Consider the following 20257-nt stretch of genomic DNA (forward strand, 5'->3'; position numbering starts at 1 on the left):
AGGTACTTTACAAAGCCAGTGAGGCACAGCAGCCCTGCAAGCGCCAGCCCTGCAAAGCTGAACCACCACCACAGCTCCAGCCCCCGAGACCCTCTCTGACCTTTTCCAGAAACAGGACTTTACAGAATAACATTTCACAAGAAAACAACTTTGCTACATAAAAATGAGTCACATTGTTTAATGTTAGACTAGTTGTCTTGTGTGTTTCCAACTCCTCTCCCTCCCCACCGGGCAGCCCTGGGTAGGTGCTGGAGTACAGATGGGAGAAGAAACTCTGGGAGAAACGCATCACCCTGTAAGTGGCAGAGCTTGGGGGCTGGGACCGTGGGATGCTTGTGGCTCGCCTCTCTCCAACAGCATCGTTAAACCCACCCTGGAGTAACTAATCCATCCCAGAGGCAGAGGTGCCGGGGTGGGCAGTAGCCAGAGTCCCTGCACCTGGAGGCAGGTTTCATGAGCCCTGCTTCTTTGGAAAAGCAGCTAAAAAATGCCAGGGGAGACGTACCACAGGCTATGCGCCCAGTGCCAGGTTTGTTTTATATTGCAGCAGCGTTGGGACTTGGGCCCCAGCCATTCACAGCGGGCCAGGCATTGGGGGCACGGGGCCGGACAGCCACAAGCCGTCACCACAGCTGGGCTGGGGCCAAATGCCATGCCCTGCGCTCTGACACCCTTCCCCCAGAGCTGTGGTCCTATCGGGTGCCATCCCAGCTCCTGTGGAACCCCTCATCCCCCTGACCCACACCAAGATTTGCTTGGGATGATTGTTAGACCTGAGGAGCTAACCAGGAGGATTGAGGTGGTCTCAGTTTCTTCATCCCTTGTTGAGAGGGTTTGCACCATAAGAAGATACCTTACTCCAGAGCAGCCTGGTCAAGTGGAAACAAACACTAGCTAAGTAAATGCTGATCATCCTGCTTAGAGACTTGAATTAAAAAGCTTTGCCAATCAGCCTTGATAGATAGAAAAAGCACAGGGCATTAGGATCAGTCATGCAGCTTTAGAAGGCAAGACCTTCACTCCAACTGTTTTGCTTCCCCATTAATCGAACTAGGAACAGATCTGTATTGTTAACTGCAGAATATTTACACATTGCTTTGGCAGTGAGAAAAAACAAACCTACACGCTCATGTCCATCTAGGAATTAAATCCTGTGCTAGAGAGAGCTGTCACTCTGCTGTGATCAATAAACCTGTTAGACTTCACTCAGTGCCTTGGCTCTGTGAGAGCCCCTGGAATCAGATCTTATTATTTTGATGTATTGGTGTTATTTTTACTGTGCTCATCTGAGAGACTGGGATCAGATTGCATGGAAGAGCAATAAAAGCAAGAAAAAAATAGAAGACAAAAAACCCCAAACAAAGGCATTAGAGGTAAAAGAGTCATTAGAAAAGATGATGCTGGTAGCATGACTGGGAAGATGCAGCAGACAAGAACATCGGGTACGAGGCTGGTACCTGACTTAGGTGTCTCCTGTGCATTGCTGGGGCTGTGTGCAGCTCAGAGGCTGCTGAGCGTGACACTGCTGCTGCAAACTGGGGCTGCTGCACATGGGGCGGCCTCCACCCTTACAAAACCAGCTGCTTGGGGATGCAAAGGATGGTGACTGCTTTGGAGGGCCAGTGTGAGGCCGTGCCATTTCCATACATGTCCAGCATTGGCCTGACTCTTTGAACTAGGAGCCTGTTGCAAGCTCCCCTCCCTGCTCTTTAAAGATATTGCATAAATATCGGACAGAAGTATTGGAGGCAGAGGTTGCTCACCACAGCAAATAGGGTTTCCTGAAGCACTTCCACGACTAAGCACAAATCTTGAACGTGACCTCGGCTGCTTTGCTTGTTCCTGAGGTGTGCAGATGCTGGTTCTCCAACTTCACCACCCATGATAGGAAAAGATAGGACAGATCCTGACACCAGTCTCCAAGACCAAGGAGACATTTGTGGATGTCCCCCTCCCTCTCCTGTTGCCTCTGGAAGGTCCCAGCTCTGGGGGCTGCATTTAGCCCCCCCACGCTTGGGGCTCCCCTGTGCTGCCACAACCCTGCTGACCCACCAGAGTGGGAGCAAGCATGCTGCAAACCTGCCCTGGGGCTCTGCACATGATTGATAGCAGCACGGAGCGGTGGGGCTGGCAGAGTGGATTAGCAGCTGATGGATTGCTGTAACTCAAGCCCTCGCATCCCTGCTGCACTGCCAGCTTTGGGGTCAGCAGTGCTGGGGCTGCTGTACGAACCTAGCCAGGCCAGTGAGCTGAAAGGCTGCTGAAATCAGGAAGCTGTGGAGGGGCAAACCCCAAGTTATGTCTCTGGGAAGACCTGTGGGGAGTGTTGAAGTCCTTACGAAGTCCCTCGCTTTCATATTGAATAGAAAAGAGGAGCTGGACAGAGCGTGGCATAGGCTTTCAATACCTCTTGGTTTGTTTTCCTGATTTTATTGCAAAAGCAGCACAGTGAAACCCCAGGGTGGGAGCGAGGGGAGCCTGAAGTACAGAACGAAGGAGGTTACGAAAGGAGCGGAGCGGGTTATCTGTGTGAGTGCATTCCTGTGGGGCCAGGCGGCCCTTGCACAAACGCTGGGGAGCTGTTTGCACAGCGCCCGCCGTTTGTACCAAGAACATTTCTTAAATTGTTTCTAGCACTCTCAAGTACGTAATTGAACCTTGTCCAGTTCTTTTAGTGATTGCTGCCACGAGCAGAAGTGTTATCCAAGCACCCCATCCCCACATACACGTGGCAGGGCTGCCGGGGGACCCGCGCGGCGGGCAGGAGCTGGGCGCACGTTTTATTCCCCACCACCTCTGTTGGCCAGGCACATTGGAGACCCGATTAGTGACTCTGGCCCTGAAACCTGTCCCCATCCCCAGGCTTGCGGGAGCAGCTGCAGCTCTGGAGGGGACAGCAGCCTGTAGCACGCTGTTTCCCATGGCCCTGTCCCCTGCCTGCAGCTCCTGGGGAGGCTCTGGAGGTGGTGGCTGGGCTGTGTCACCCACAGGGCACAGCGAGCACCCAGCTCTGCCCACCAGCACCTGTTGAGGGCTTTGGAAAGGGCTGGGGACAGGACCAGCACCATGCCAGACACTCTGAAGCAGTGGGGCAAAGCTCATCGCCCCTGTTTCCATTGCACCTGGAGCCAGGTGGGATGTTACCCTCCTAGGCTTATTTCAGGGGCATCAATTAACTACTTCTTTCCCCCAAGCCCCTCTCCACAGCTCCAAGGGAACAGGGATAAAGCCAGACTGTGTTTACAGTGTGATGGAGTGATGGACATGCACTTGGATGGCATCGTTTGGAGGGTTCAGGCTCTCGCATGGGGGGCCTCGACCCCAGGAGGTCCCCGCGCACACGTGATGCTCAGGGCTCACACAGCACCTGGTCTGTCCACAGACTGGAGGTGGCTGAGCCGGGGCTGGCTCCTGGTGGCCACAACCATGCCTGTAGTGATCACAGCGACATTTTCTTCTTGTAAAATGCTAAAATCATGTTTAGCTTCCTGTTGAATGCTCTACCCATTGCACCCATACCCCGAGCACTGAAGCACAGGTGGGCACAAGAACAGCCCAGGGATTTTTCTGTTAATGAGGCTGGGGCATGAGTATAGCCATTAATTGATGACATTTGGCAGCCATTCCCACATTGCCCATTGCCAGCCCATTTTCATGGTAACCAAGTGTCCAAAAGGGGTTTCTCGGAGCACTGCTGCTTTTGAATGTTTTATTAGAGACCGAAGCCAGCACAGGATATTGAGTACTTCAGCAGCAAAGCAATCCAGTGCACGGTTGGCAGGGTTTAATACGTATCTGATTGTATTTCCAATTACGAGAAATGCACTGAAGCCAGTCCTGAGGCAGGCCAGAGAGCTCCAAGTGCTGCAAATCTGGGCCATTTAGTTACATTATGACTTCTTATCCTCCCTCATGATTCATCTGGAGAGCAATTAAAGCCCTTGTAAAAATGTGTTCCCAATTAAAGAGCAAGGCTGGCTCTGAAGGATTAGACAAAATGAGGAGTATCTTTTGCAGTAGCGCAGGATTTGTGTGAGCATCCCTTTTTTTGTTCATATCAAGCAAAATCCTGTGTAAACCAGTGGGAATGGAAACTCCTGTTGAAAACCTGATCTAAAGTCCACAGTGTCCTTCCTTAAATTAAATTTGAGTCTGGACTGGGGCTGGGGTTTTTGGAGCTCCACCTTACTGCTGCGCTCTTTGAGATGTAGCATCCCAAAGCAGAGCAAGTAACATCCTTTCTGGAGAGGCTGAGCCCAAACAGGGGATGTTTTGCAAATTGCTGGTGCCTGAGGGGGCAAAAGATGCAGGGTCACTTGGCAGCATCCCTGGGACTGCAGAGATGGGGACCACGCTGCACGGTGTCCCTGCACAGGCAGCAGCCCTGCCCTGCCCGTTACCTCCACCCTGGCGCAGCCACCGAGACCAAAGCTGCAAATCCATCCTGTGTGCACAGGCCTTATTCTGATCCCTCTGAAGCCACTACACGCTTCAGGCGGTGGCTCCTAACAGCTTCAAAGAACCGTATTAATCTGCGCCTGCCTCCCCTGCCAGAGCGTGCGGGGCGGCGAAGGCGCAGGGAGCACAACAGGAGCCGCGCAGCCAGGCTTTTATGGCCACAAAGGGCAAGTCGCACCTGCTAACGGTTGTGAATAGACTTGCAGACAGCACCAGGTGTGCCATTTCAACAGATTTCACAACTGGGTGTGCCTTTCATCTATGTATAGAGCCCCGGCGAGGGGATGAAGCGTGCTCGGCAATTGTCCTAATTTAGCAAAAATCCTATTTGTCCAGCAGGTCGCCCTGCTCGGTCGGCACGCGTATTTCAGGAGCAATTATATCACTCGCCCTTGGCCTGGCCCCGGCCATCGCCCTGTGGGGAGTCATCTTTTATCGTTGGGAGGGAGGGATGGTAATGAGGGAGCAAAAAGGCAAGCGGCCGCCTGCCAGGGGAGCCCACTTCGCAGCGCAAGGAGCATCCCAGCACACCGGGGCAGCAAGGGCGGCCAGGGACCCCGCGCACCATCCCTGCACCAGCCCCCACCTACCCGGGGGTGTAATTCAGCTCATTCGTTGAAAGTGTCAGCCTTCTAGAGAAGGTGTTTTTAAATACATTGCTGTTCAGTGTTTAATACTGTGAGACTGGGAGCAGCTCAGGGCTTGTACTTTCCAAACAGGGTAATAAACAACAATAATAAACAAGGTCCATGTATTGCAAGGTGCTGGGCCACCTCTTCTGCCACCTAATAGGGAGCCTGACAGCAACATTACATTCAAGATTTTATAATTTCAGGCTTCATTAGAAGCCTGAGTCATAATTTCAGGTTCATTAGATTATGTCTATATCCCAAAGCCATATCATAAATATGAGAGAGATGCTAAGATTATTTTTTTTTTAATGTGGACCACTCAATTGTATTCAATAGAAGAAAGACGCTGATCTCATGAGGATAGCTGGATGAGGTCAGATAAGAGTTTTGCAGGCTGGAGTCAGGATTCATTAGCAGCAAATGGGGACCCTGTTTTACTCTGAACTCTCTGCTCTCCATGGACATATGTGTGGTGGCACGTCCAAAGGATGTCTAAAATGCAGACGTGATTGCAAGATTCCATTAGAAGCACTTTTTTCCTGCCTGGGCTTGGCCAATGTATATCGGATTTACTCTAATTATGATCTTTGAAATGAGCCCTGAAGAAAGACGTGGCATCTGCATTGCTCTCATTTTATTTTTATAAATATGAATCATCTACTGTTTTGAAAAAAGTTCAAGCCCTTTCTCCTGTGTTTTCAAACCTTCCTAATTCTTTAGAAAATTCTGCACCAAAACTAACAGGGAAAATGGAAAAGGATGAAGATATTTTTATAATTTATACTGCAAAGCCAACCACCAGGTAACAACATTGCTTTATGTACAGCTTTCACTATATTGCATCACTGCTTTTCCTGTGGAAAATGCTCAAATTGTGGAAGGAACCCAAAGAAATCCCTTGATCATTTTGTTCCCATTTGAGAATTACAGATTGCAGGGACGGCCAGGCAGAGCATAGGGTGTAGCATCCCTAAGTTTTCAGAGCCATCACAGTCCCCTGGGATGTTGTAGGTGTCTGCCCAGGAGACCCCTGGGAAGGAATGCACTGGGTGGTGGGGACAACGCTGCTTAGCTTATTACAGAGCCTTCTGGATCATGGCCAAGTGCTGAGCTCACGCAACGGCCCATGGTCATCTGGAAGAGGAGCATCAATTGCACAAAAAAGTTAAGCCTGAAGCCCGTGGCTCAGACTGGCGGGGCTGCCTCAGAGCACAGCAGAGGGCTGGTGCCACGTGGCTGTCCCTGTCCCCTCGCAAGGGCTGTGACTTCCCTCCCCACGTGCCCCGCCGTGCTCCAGCACCGCGCAGCCCCTCTGCCCATGCCCTGACTTCCCACTGTCACCCCACGCCTGGGAAACCACGGGTGCTGCTCTGGCAGTGGTGGCTCCTCGGTGGCACCTGCACACCCCCAGGGCTGGGCTGTGAAGCAGGCAGGCTTCAGGAACGTATGTCTTGCAAGCCCTCCACCTTGCCCCCCCAGTGATGGCAAACAGCCTTCCGCTGACCAGCAGCAGTAGTTTGGGCCAGATTTCGGCAAGTCTGGCACTGCCCTTGGTGCTCTCCCAGCACACGCTGCTGGGGAGGGACGGTGTCAGAGGGACAGCCGCAGTGCCTTGGAGGGGGCAAAATACACCTGCGCTTCCAACTGTCCAGCTCAGACGCGCAGGCAAGGCACGACCGGCTGACTCCAGCGGCGGGATGCCGGGATGCACGCAGAGGTTTCAGGACCCTCACCGCCCGCCTCGCGGGGTACGGCCGTGCTCTCCCCAGAGCCCGGTGCCCCGCAGCTCACCATGCCCATGCTGTGCAGTGGCACAACAGATCCAGCACTGGCCACTCTCCCTCCTCCCGGCATGGTCTGGAGATCTGAAGGCACTTCTAGCCAGGCTCATCAGTGAAATGTGTACGTAGTCTGAAGAATCGTATCTTGAATGCTTGTCACCCACACGGTTGGGTCAAAGCCACGGGCTCTCACCAAGGCTGTTAGTGCCATGCCAGTGCACCTCGTGAAGCACTGACTGCCGGTCCTGGATGCAGCAGGGGAGGGAATGTCTGACGGGGGAAAAGCTCTCAGCATCACACAAGAAGCCTCATTAGAAGTGGAGTTTTGGCCGTTTGTAATTCTGGGGCAAACAGTATAAATACATAAATGATGCTTTTTAAAGTTTCACGCTTTGACCCCCCTCCACTACACTGGTTTATTCTCCCGAATTACTGCATTATACAGCAAAAAAGGTTTTTGACACGTATACACACAGACTTACTAGTTTGACACTGAAGAGATTAACAAGCTACTGTGTAATAATTTGATGGAATCAAATAGATGCTTTGGCAACTACAGCCTGGAATAAAAGACATTATTTATTATAATAGTTCATAAAGGCCTTAGCAGCAATCAGGACACATTGCACTAGTCACCATAAAGATGCAGAGCAGTGGGGACCCCACCCTAAACTACCTTCCAATGTATATACAACAGACAGACAGAATTTATTTGCTTTTCATGATAACTCAGCCCTTGACTCACCCCAGACCAGGCACAGTCCAACGTAAATGGGTTTGAACTTTCACAAAAGGTGTCCAACCCCTGCAGACGAAGGCTGTTCTTTCTCCGGTGGCTTTCCAAGGACCTTTTCCCTCCAACAGTAGCAAGTACCAGTTCTAAAAGCCTTTTTTAAAAGAAGTATTTATTTAGACACCTCTTTAGATATGCAGTGATTTTAAGTCAGCCACTGGATACCATCAGGCATCTGTACTGCATTTATTCCAGTTGCTATATGAAAGTCTGCACATTCGCAGTACTCATCTTCCAAACATACTTAGCACCTTAGTAAGCCTAGAAGCACATATAATGTAGGCATGTTAATTAAGACAGTAAATAACATAAACCAGTGTGTAATTAAATTGCCAGGCTTGATTCTCTGTCATTCATGCTTTTAACAGTTTCACATGACAAACAGTCCACATCTAAAGTATGCAGACAGAACAAGTAATGTAAGTTCTAATTAGACCACTTTATTAAATCAAATTGTGTTGCTCAGTACGTCTGTGCAGGTTGCACAGGCTTCAATGGAAACTGCACAAATGATGATAGAATCTCAATAAAGCACTTCCAACCATTAGATTGCAGGGAGTGTTATTTGAGGGGTAAGTCCCATTTTTCCCACTTGGGTGATAAGGAAACAGACCACAGAACACCTCAGAGAAATCACTTCTATTAGTCACCTCAGAGTCAGATTAAAAGAATTCAGCCCCTCAAGTCCCACTCTAGAGGACAAAGTTTGATCTAATTAATCAAGTATTACCCATAAAACAAACAAAGAAGCATGTGTTCCAGTAGAAGCCCCCATCATTCATCCCTCTATCACCATCACTGCTGCTCAGCATTATAGTGGGAACAAACAGAAGCACATAATCTTACAGCTGGTCTATTGTCAAAATGACACATTAGCAGAAGGGTTTTCAGACAGGTTTGCTTATGAAATAAAGGTCTGCATGTTCAGAAATGCAAACGTGTTCTCTGTACAGGAGCCGCGCACCACAGAGAAAGCTGCTCCCTGAAAGCTGTGCAGAACCCAGGAACATAGTTAGGATATCTGTGACTATTAAGGTTTGCTGCCTTCCCACCCCCCAAATATCAGAATCCACAGCGAACACACAGCTGCCAGCACATACAGACCACAGTGACAGGCTCGTCTGGCAGCTGCACTGAGGTCTTGAGCAACTCTTCAAAATAGTGGTAGAGCAGTGCCATGAAAAGAGACAAGTGGACACATTTACTTAGCCTTTGTGCAGAAATCAACATTTGCCTCTCAGGGGCAAATCCTGGCCCCTGTGAAGCCAGTAAGTGTTTTGCTAATGATGGAAATTAGGTCAGGATTTTAATTCAGACTTTACTTCCAGATTTATTTCAAGGAAGATTTGCTCTGTGAAAAGTTGAGTCGATCAAGGCAGGCAGGTTTGCAATTTTCTGTATCCACAGAACGAGCAGGCAAGCTTTTCTTAAAACCGTGGTACTTTGATTTTATTTTTTTGGTAGCTTGGGTGCTATGTTGTTTTGGAACCACATGAAGCTGAAGATAACACCCATTGTCTTTGGGAGAGTCTCATCATAAGCAAACTTCATGGAGTCTTCTAAAGGTATTTCTACAACTTCAATCAGCTCTCCTTCTTCAGGCTGGCCACCTCCTTCACCAGTTCTCATCTGGTCTGTTACTTCTGCATAAAATAACGTCTGCCTAGAACCTGTCACACCAACTCCAGACCTGGAAAAAAGCAGAGGAGAAACTCTGTTTTAGATAAAAAGGTGGCAGGTAGGAACTAAGAATGGAAACCTGGGTCCTTAACCTGTGTCACTAAGTTAACAGAGAAATCGATGGCAACTTCCATGCAGAAATACCAACACTTTAAATACAATTGCATATGAAATGGATTTGTCTTCAAATATGTGCTGCAACTTTGGAAAGATGTTGGTTTGGGAGAAAAAAAAAGTTTTGAATTGGGGGACTGTTGTTCTATGTATACTGAAGTAAACAGAAGTTTTTTCAACTGACCTTGGTGAGAACTGGAGTGCGTGATGATTTGTAGAGATTTACAAACAACAGAATGAAGCTCCTCAGTGTATCTGTATGCTATCATGCCACATTTGTTTGCTTGTTTTTACACAAATGTTTAGATTTTTTACTCTTAAGAAGATTATGCCCATACACAGCTGGAGTCCTCTGCTCATGGAGTAGATGGGTACAATAACAGAAAGGCAGCCTGAGAATCTTTCTCTATCCTTCCTGAACTTCAGCCTTGACCCAAATGGATGGACCACTGTAAGCACGCATCTATCTGAAGTAATTCAGTCTCCCTGCTAAATTTGCTACAGTGGATTTAGTTGAGGATATTTTAGATTATGCAGTCTTTCTTCAGCTAGACCGCTTGCTGTGTGTTGTACTTCTTATTTGTTAATCCCCTGTTTCCTTAGGACTATTTCATTTAGGTATTATTAAATAAGGGATAAGTACATAATCCACTCATTTAGTCCTTCCAAGAAAATATTCACATCGTAATCACAGCTTCCTCCTTCCACATGATTACAAGCAACTTTTTACATTGAATCTGGATCCAAAGTTCACTGCAACTATGAATGAGGCACTAGGGCAAGCTGAAAAATTAGCTTCCGTATTATTATTATACATACAGAGGATTCTAAGGTTTGTAGCAGTGTTATGGTCTTAAGAGTGTATATCCGTACTTACCCAACCATTAGTCAACTAAATCTTTCAGTTAATCCAGCACACATCACACCCTATAGCAGGAATTAATCATTTGTCTCTCGATTTTCTAAGAACACTGGTAATTATTTTGTTTGGCGAATAAATAGTGATTATTGAAATTGGTTTCTTACATGAATATACACTTTTTTTTAAACACAGAATAGGGAGCAGACCTGCAAATTCTTTCCTAAAATTACTTCTAATACATTCTGTAACGTTGGACAAGATGTTTTACTCCTCCAGGATCATTCCTGTATGTCTAAGAAGAGAAACTTAACCATCTTCAGCACTTCCAGGAGCTGTGAATGCTGCTACAGGATTCCTTTCATTCTGGACTCATCACTTTATTTCAGTGTCAGTAGTTTTTTTTAAGACCCGTTTTAACCAACAAAATGGGACCTACTAGCACACGGGAAGATGCCAGACTAATGGTTTTCCATTTTCTCTTTCACTTTCACCAAAGCACATGACCTCCTTCCTCAGTGAATCTGGTTCAATATTTATTCCCCCTAAGGACCTCTTTTCTGCAGCCACTGTCCTTGGTATTTGTACAGTGTTTGATGACCACCAGAGATGGTCTGCCAATAAAAGAGCCACCCAGGGCTGACAATCATCCACAGACTGTAGGTGCCACTGGCACCAGATCAAAGTCTTCTTGGGACTCCTTGTGCCAAACTCCCTTTTCCCTTCTCCGAAAGGGAGCTGCCGGGAAGGGTAATGCCGTTTGCTGGCCGTGCTGCCGCTCACCTCACCTCAAGCGAGGCTCCAGCCAGCAGACAGCACAACACTAACGCAGTCTGAAAGCAGCGGGAGTCGCACGCTGCGCCCACCGTGCCAGCTGAATCATTCTCATCTCATTGTGAAGGTAAGGGCCAGTTTTCATCAAGCTGCTATCAGCAACAAGCTTGCGGAAGTTGGAATGCCATTTTTAAGGTTAATGTGCTCTCAGCCAGTGCCTTTTCTGCCGTGAGGATGAAGGCACACTTCACTAGATGCCCTTTGTGTTAAAAGACAATACATTTTTCTTGGTATTAACAAGCAATAATATATAATGTTAAAGAGCAACACTGCAAATGAAATACTGATTAAGAGCAAACAGATCTATTTCACAGTCCACCACGCCTGGCTATTTAAGCTCTAATCATCCACTGAGCAGTCTCCCTCAGCTTAAAAAAAAAAGTGAGTCACCTTGGCATCTGTCACTGACCACTGACCCATGTGCTACCCACCCGCTCCTCACTGTCATAGCTACGTCCACTGGAAGGAGCCTCACTGAGAGAACATATTTGTGATGGAATAGTAGATTGTTCATTTTTTGTTTTCTCTTTTCCCTCTTTTTTTGTCTGAGGCAGCAGAAAGGATTTTTTTTTTTTTTAAATCAGCCAGAGATCCAGATCTGTTTTTCTCTCCATACAGTGATTACTCATTCTTCAGTTGTTTCTGCAAGAATTGCATTTTTAGTAATTAAACAAACATAGGAAGCCCAGGGTTCAGAGACTGGGTTCTGGTAAGAGATAATAAGAATAAAAAACACATGTGAATTTATACTGTAAAATTTGCAAGACAATGAATACAGCTTGCTAGTCTCCACAGGCAGAAAAAAACACGGGACTATGTGTTATACATTTAATGTTCTGCTATTCCTGGTTAAGTGTCAAGTCTGAGCTTCATCTGGGGTACCCCACCTGCAGAATGAAAATTATCCTAAATTGAGTACACCCATGACCACTTGATACTATGTAAATGCTACCTAGAAAAACAGAATCTTATTTAAGGAGCCCTTCTATAAGAACAGTCTGGCTTGATTATTTATTTACAGCATAATCTCCTTATATACCACCTGTGACCATCTACATATGAAATAGCTGCAGCTGTGGACATCACAGGAGTTCATTTTCCACACGTCTTTTTTTTTTTTTTTTTTTTTTTTTTTTTTTAATATAAAGGAATATTCCTTCCCAAGGTGCTACACTGCAAGATTCAGTTTCTTGCCAGTGCAGCTCAAACTGCACAGAGTGATTTCAATATGCTGTTATTTCATTGTATTTACTCATATGACATTTCTATTAAAGCAGTGTTTCTCTTCTTATGAACTAAATACATCAAAAGTGGCTACTAGCCTGAATATACTTTAAAAGATGAAAGCACAGAGCATCAATGTCTTTCCTTTATTATGAAGCCCAAACTTATGGCATTTCTTCATGTATACTGGCATAAATTTGGCACAGAAACCAATAAAATAATTTGCAACAATATATATTTAAAGGAGGACAGACCCACATGTTCATTTTTTCTTATTTAATTACCTAACTTATCTTTCTCTGGTGCAATTTTGCCATGAGTTATTCATTAAAAACTAATAAGAACTTCCAAATGAGCTATAAATAAAATCAGAGTGTGCTGGTATTAATACTCATGTTATTCGATTCTACTCTTCCCCCCCCTAAACCAGCAACCTAAATATTTCTAAGACTACCTACGATCCCCTTCCTATTTAGATGGGTGACTTTGTAGACTATTGCATGACATTGTTTATAAACATATTACCGCTTTTATCTATTGTCTAACTAAATGTCCATTTCAGTGGTTTCAGACAGAAGTTGAAAGATAAAGAAATATAACTAATTAAAAAGGCATATTTCTTACCTTTTTTAAATTTGATATTTCTTCCTCTAAATGCTTACTCTGGCAGCTGGTCATTTTTGCATGGATCCACACGGAATGTCCTTTACTAAATTAAATATTCTCCAATACTGCTTACTGCTGTCTGTCTTTCACAACATTTCCAGGCTCTTAGATACTAATGTATCCTGCCTGTCTTTAGAAAATTGTCCAAAAATCAATGCAATCGACATTTTGCTTGTCTTTAGTACCTTTGATTTTTATAGAAATTTGAAGTTAGCAGGTTTGTTTCTTTGAAGCTGTCCTGAGCTTCCAACTTATTGAAGTAATGAAGTGTTTTAACACATACCCTTGGAAAATGTGGATATATTTCAGTGCTTGTGGGTACTGGGGCCAGAGGAGGAAGACAGCAGAGAGGGAGAAGGTGGGTCTGACTGGCAACAGGCAGCTACTATGTTTTCAGTATGCTTTCACACTTACCTGTCACTAGAAACTTCCTGTGCTTTTGCACACTTTCACTTTCTGAGCATGCTGTTTAAGGAATATCGATGTGCCTTTAATTATGGTTACATTCCTTTTTTTTCTGCTACCTTCTTCCACTATCCCAAGTCTGTAACATATGCTTTTCTTTGCCCTAGTATTTCACATTACAAATAAAACGCTTTTGCCATGGTCTGAAATGAGTCACCTATTAACAGATTACAGCTATATTCATTAGCTTTGCATCTGTGGAAATCACAGGGGTCAGCACACCCGAACTGCAAGTGATGAGTTTCACCCTGGGAAAACCACCTTCCTGATCAAGGTGCCTTCCCAGAACAAGAGAGGCTTGGTTTGGGGGAGGGCAGGCAGGGTCTGAACTCACAGCACTCGCCCACGGTGAGACTTCGGGCTTCAGCCTCACTCCATGGGTTTAGCACCGTGTTGCCCAGACCAGGCAGGTCACAGCTCATACTGACCCAGACCTACTAAGCCTGGCTTGACCTAGCTGATTGTTCCAGATGTATTCGGATGTGTCTCTACTGTGCTTGACTCTTATTTACCATTGTGGGACAAATGCAAATGATCTATACACAACACAGTTCTGTTTTCCTCATCTCTCTACTTGTTTCAAAAAACAGCTACATGGCTGACAAATACCCTTTGTCAAATCTTTAGGGCTTAGGCTCACAAACCCTGTCGCTTCAACAGAGATAGATTTTTAGAACCAAACTGTGAGCACTAAACTTCTACCACTCCTTCACAGACAGTTAGAAATCTCCATTATCTTTGACAACAGCTAGTCTAAGAATGTAAGCATGTCAAAGTAAGGATACAAAAGTGGTATGGTTTTCATCACAACAGTAATTTAAATGCAAGTTTAACACATCAGAACAAGACTGTATGCTGCATTTTCGTATTTCACTTTAAATAAAACACTCAAACATGGTGATTAAATCATGCTATGGCTCTCAAAGCTACGGGCAACACACTTGTAGGCTACAACACAGTGGAGAAGCTGGGTCTGCAGAATGACTGCAAAGTGCTTCTCCTCACCTCCTGCCCAGGGGTGGGACTGGCTGGCAGAATGAAGCTGTAGAGTATTTTCTATCCACTTCCTTCTTAGACCAGGAAAAACACAAGAGACAGATTGTTACTCCAATCTGTTTTTGAAACATGGCAATAGCAGCTATCACAAAGCCTTTGTTTAGCTCTTCCCTTTTATTAAGTGCACAAGAAAATACTTAGCACATGAACTCACAAAATGAGACTTTTCACTTGTCATATCTAAGTGCGTAAGCATAAAGATACATACATGTTGTTTTATCACAAGTGGGCAACAGTATCTTATTGCTTTAAAAAAAAGAAAGAAGTTTAGTAGTGCCTAAAAGCCGCCAGTGATACCGAGTCCACCTTGTATGTTTGCCAGCGCTCAGTAACAGGGAGTTCCTTCTTCAAACTGAGCGTGTGCGCACATGTGCACATTTGTAAACAAGGTCAAAATTCAAAGCATATAGTTAAGATTAGCTTTGCCACCTTCTCATGCCTGGGTGCTCACCTATACCAACAAATTCTTACATTCATAATTATTACATTCATAAATATTATATTTTTAATTTGAAGGAACATGCACATTTGAGAAAATAAACAGTATATTATACTCCTCTGCTACAACATGGGGAACAAATAAATTGACTTTCATTGTGGAGAATTCTTAGTTAACTCAGATTTCTGATAGACAGCAATTAAAAGCTAAACTTTTCATAATTTCTTAATATTTAACAAATATAAAATCTATACACAATCAACACCTACCTGTTCCTATCAACACAGAAATGGTTTTTTTTGTTTTAACTGACATAGTTAATGTGAAAATTCCTAAATGCAATACATCCTTTTATAAGACGTAAGCCATCTGGATGCAGAGTTTGGGTATATAGTGAATACATAATTCATGTTTATAAATAAATACGACAAATCTGTGTTATTTCTGCTGAAATCAAGAACTATTCAGGCACACAACATGTAAACTGATGAACGGTGACATGCACCTCCTATTGTCACTTCTTAGGACCTCTGACATTATATGCAGCAGGTGCAGGAAAAAAGTAGAGAAGTAATTAACATAAAATTATACTATATTATGCCATCACCCAACAGGTGTACTAGCAGGTGATCTTTCTAATTATAATGCACTCCAACATTTTCAAGGCTATTATTCTTTCTACATAAAAACCTATGAATACAAACCATTTTTACCTCATTGCGCAGAGACTAATAGCCATGGCACAGTAATTGGAACATCCAAAATTAATTCTCTGAATGCTCTTCTTTGTTGTATACTTTTGGCAAAAAAAAAGTTAACTGTAGGAAGATTAAAGTAAGTACCTATGTTAATATAGTTAAGCCCTTAAATTAATCCACCTGATTTTTGCAGCCAGGCTGATAAGCTACAGCTCCTAGTGTAATAAATCTTGGCTATGATACAACCTCTGGGAAAAAATAAAGATGGAATGAAGGGAAAAGTTCTGGTTCAGCTTTGTCCTGATGCTTTGAGATGTTATTTCACTGCAAATAATTTTATAAATATTCTTCAAGACCACCAAAATTTTCAAGAACTAAAAGAAAATACTGTAAGTCGCAATGGCAATAATAACATCTTTAATAGCAACAACAACATATTTCCCTGCCCCTGTCTTCTAAGAAAACAAGTCTCAAGGAAGATAGCCGGAAGTACTGCAACATAAGAAACTAACTCACAACAGAATTTCACATGGGATTCAAGCTGAAAACTGCTGGGATACCATGACAGATAGAAAATCTGTTATATCTGATATATGAGTAAGTCCAAAGTCGTTCTGACTGGCAACATTTTGCATTTAGGGGGAAAAAAAACCCCAACAAACTCGAAGGAGTTGACAGATTTCTTTTAGAGCTTTGAAAAATGAACAATTTAACTGGCAACCATTTTCATGGAGCCTCAGTCTACTGACTATATAGTACTATATTATTAGCTGCATTTTATTATTGAGCTAAATGGTTCATTTACACCCATTGCATCTACTATCTATTCTATTTTTGACTGAGGCCATACATATAGTCGACAAGAACTCAACACACCAGCAGGCATCAAAACTTTCAGGAAGCCTTCAAAAGTGGATTAGGTGCTCCCAAAATAGAAAACAAACTTTCTGTAATACCACAGGGTTACTTATTGTACACCGAGCACAAAGTAGCAATTTGTGCAGCCACTATGAGGAAACTCATCACAGAGGTTGCAAACAATAGAAGTATTTTTCAGAATTATTCCTGCCTCTAGCTACACAGCAAAATGAACAATTTGCATTTAAATTCAGCTTCTGGCTAGCACTTTCTATAAAAGGAACAGCTATTTCTGATTCCTCAAAGTGTCATTTCTCTGACCTCCTCCAGTCAAGGCCCTCTTAATATGTTTGTCTTTCTCATTATCTGCCCCAACCCAGTAGTCTCCTTCATTCACCCATGCCATACCGTCCTGCTGCTGGAACAACTTGTTCCAAAGACTCTTACTCACCTAGCGTAAATTCCCCAACTCCTGGCTTCTTTCCTGATTTCTCATTGACTCCGCAGCTACTCTGTGGATCATTCAAGGTAATTAAGTCTGATATCTGCTTAATTCAGTGTCTGGCTTCTATGTGATGAGTATAACGTCACAGGAGCTTTGAAAGAACTTAAGAACAGGGCCCCATGGCTTCTCTGTATGTGCTTTTGAAATATCTGTAGCAATATTGTAGTTAACCTTTTCTGGTTAGCTGAGAAACATTTAAAAAAAAGAAATCCCTCAAAACTGCTGCATGCCCTGATAATAAATGAGGAAAAAAACCCCTATCTTCAGATTACCTCCGATCTTTACTGCTCCCACTGCCTGAGAACACAGCAAAGTTCTGCTTGAATACAGTCTAGAGTACTTTATCATTTTGATAAAGAGATTTTTTTCTCTGCCACAATGAATGTACTTTCCCCAACTCCATTTAGTCCTCAGCATTGTTCTTTCACCTCCTCTTCCTCTTTTTCTACTCGAGGATTTGCTATTTGATTTTCTCCCCTAGCCTAAGTCCTCCCTATGCACTGTCCCTGCCCTCCCCTTAATTCATTAGCCGCAGTACTGTACTGACCTCCCTAGCCAAAACTGTTTCTGCCTTTACATTTGGTGTCTCTTCTGCTTTCCACATCCTTCTGTCAGGTCTAGCTCAAGTCCTGCTTTTATTCCAGTCAGGCAGTTTCCTTCTCATGACCATGATTCCAGAAAGGGGTGTTGTCAGAAAAACAAGACAACTCCTTGCTTTCAGACCAAAGGATGTGACAACGCAAAAACTCGTCTTTGTCCGAAAGCCTTTTTCACTATGCACCCAACTCTCAGGTTTTATCTACAAAAATCTGATAGACTTAACTCAGTAATTATTAGTTACAGTTATCTAAATATTTTTATATTTTATTGGCATCAAGAAAGGAACAAGAGCTAACAGATTTGTCAGGAATATATCAGGTGCGCCCAAACAAATGTCAGCTATAACAGGATAACAGGTCTTGTGGATAGGGACAATACCACAAACAATACAACTTCAGTTTACCAAGGTTTTAAACATTATCTAATGTAACAGTTTCATTAAGAAGTTGGGAGATCATGATATACTTAGAAATCAAAGGAACTGTGAAATAGGTGCAAAACTAGTACGAAGATGGTACTCATGGAATGGATATTTTCAAATTGGAAATACAAATGAAATCAGATTCCACTGGGGACCATTCTCCACTCAATATAATTCAATATTTTGTTTTAGAACCTGTATGTTGAAATAAAGACTGAAGGTAGCAAAGCTGAGAAAGATTATTTATAAGAAGCTAGATATTAATATTAGAACTTAAAATCATCCCAACAACTTGAGAAACAGTCTGAAAAAATAGGATGCAATTCAGTAAAGGCAAGTTCAAGGTTCTGCATTCAGGCAGCAATAACGAACAGCACAAATACAAACAGGAGGTGAATGTCAGTGCAGTACTGCTGCAGAAAACAGTTTTGAGATAGGGGAGGCATTGCAGACCATAATGACTCTTCAAAAAAGGCCACATCATATAAACAAAATCATCTGTAAGACTATGGAAATAATGCTTCCATTCTATGTGACACTAGTAAAGCCCCTGCTAAAATACTGTGCTCCACTTTGGGCATTATGGTTTTAAGAAATCTGCAGACCAGATGGAAAGAAGGCAGAGGACAGCAGAAGGAATAATCAGACATCTAGAAAACATGGTCTAAAGAGAAAGTGTAAATCAACTCAGATAGTTTTGCATAAGCAAAAATAAAATAAAGAGGAGACGTTCAAACAAGTATGTGGAAGGTGCAGAAGTACTTCATGCCCACTAGGAACAGGGTGGTCCGTCTCAGACTTGAAGTAAAGAAAGGGAAATTTAGGCAAGACATGAGGAAGAACTTGCTCATGATAATTAGATAGTTAGTCAGATACGTACAAATAGTTAAGACACTTCAGACAGAATGCTGAAACCATCTAAGAGAGGCTATGAAATGATCAGATTTTAGAGAAAGCACAGATGCACATTTGTCAGAAGTGATTTAAATCTAGCTGAGCCTGATCTTTGGAAGAGGAGCAATCTAGATGAGATTCTCTAAAATTCCTTCCAATTCTGTTTTCTAAGGCTCCTCTCTAACCCGATGCACTGGATCAATAAATAATATAGCGCAGCTATTACATCGATCACTGAGATGGCAGATAATAGGAGTGGTGCATGATGTACTGTAATTATTAATGGCATGCATATGCATTGATGTAATGCCTTATGTCAGTGCTTTGCATTGACAGTCACAGCATGAACAGTGGCATAAGTCATTTGGAAAAACCTGTTACATTTAGAAAAAGCTGAGAATTTCTTATCTGTAATACAGCCATAATGGAAAAAACATCCTTAGCAGACCATAGAACAAATTAATTCCTGTCTTTGCACCAAATTATCAAGGATCAGGCAGATAACGCCAGTCTTTGGCTGAATGAAAAACAGGACACTCCTAATAGGAAGACCTATAAAATTCTAATACAGAGCACAGGAAATCCAACAAAAGAAACTGTAAAATACCATCTTTGAGGCTTCAACCTTTCATATTGATCTAAAAAAGTAAACAGTATAAGGCCCTTCTGACTTCCATGGATTTCCATGGGCAGAAAGCTGTACCTACATAGACAAAGCAGGACTGGGGGATTAACATATTAAGTGCCCTTTGCATGGGTCTTAACAGAGAAAACTCCAATTGTATACTCTCTCCACAAGTCAGTGCAATTAAAAAAAAAAAAAAAAAGAAACTGACAAAAAACCCAACAACCACCTGTAAGATACAAAGGTATTTATCGACCAAAAAATATATGGTGTTTTAGCCAGATGTAAATTGTTAATGTTGAGTCAAACTTCCACATTGAAGCTACAAACTTCTATAGTTGCAGAAATTATCATCTGCTTTTCCTATTTTGTGTTTGTATACACATGCATACGTACATACACATATGCACCTAACTGCATGCTATATAGCCTGTCAGTGTCACCCAATCTATGAAATTCTATAGACAGCTTTTGCTCATAAATCTAGAAAGCGCTTTTTCTTTCAGTAGAACAAACCCTTAATCTAGTTTCAATGAGTTGTAAAAGACAGCTCCTGTGATTCACCCCCTCCCCTCAACAGAAGCACTGCTTGTTAATCCAGCAGGAAATAACATTTGCCAGGATTGACAGCTGTGGATTTGTATTCAATTCCCAA

The 20257-nt window shown here is 43.5% G+C and overlaps 1 protein-coding gene and 1 pseudogene across 1 annotated transcript in view; both read right to left on the bottom strand.

Moving 5' to 3' along the window:
• Nucleotides 1-8085: 8085 nt before the first annotated feature.
• Nucleotides 8086-20257, bottom strand: part of NUDT14 (nudix hydrolase 14) — a 62150-nt gene continuing 49978 nt past the window's right edge. The window contains exon 5 of the mRNA XM_040600757.1: nt 8086-9354. Within this exon, the coding sequence (XP_040456691.1) occupies nt 9114-9354 (241 nt within the window). The 3' untranslated portion in view covers nt 8086-9113. The remainder of the gene's footprint in view (nt 9355-20257) is intronic.
• LOC121092105 lies at nt 13680-13805 on the bottom strand (annotated as a pseudogene).

The sequence above is a fragment of the Falco naumanni genome, chromosome 7 (assembly GCF_017639655.2).
Source record: "Falco naumanni isolate bFalNau1 chromosome 7, bFalNau1.pat, whole genome shotgun sequence".
In the NCBI taxonomy this organism is placed as follows: Eukaryota; Metazoa; Chordata; class Aves; order Falconiformes; family Falconidae; genus Falco; species Falco naumanni.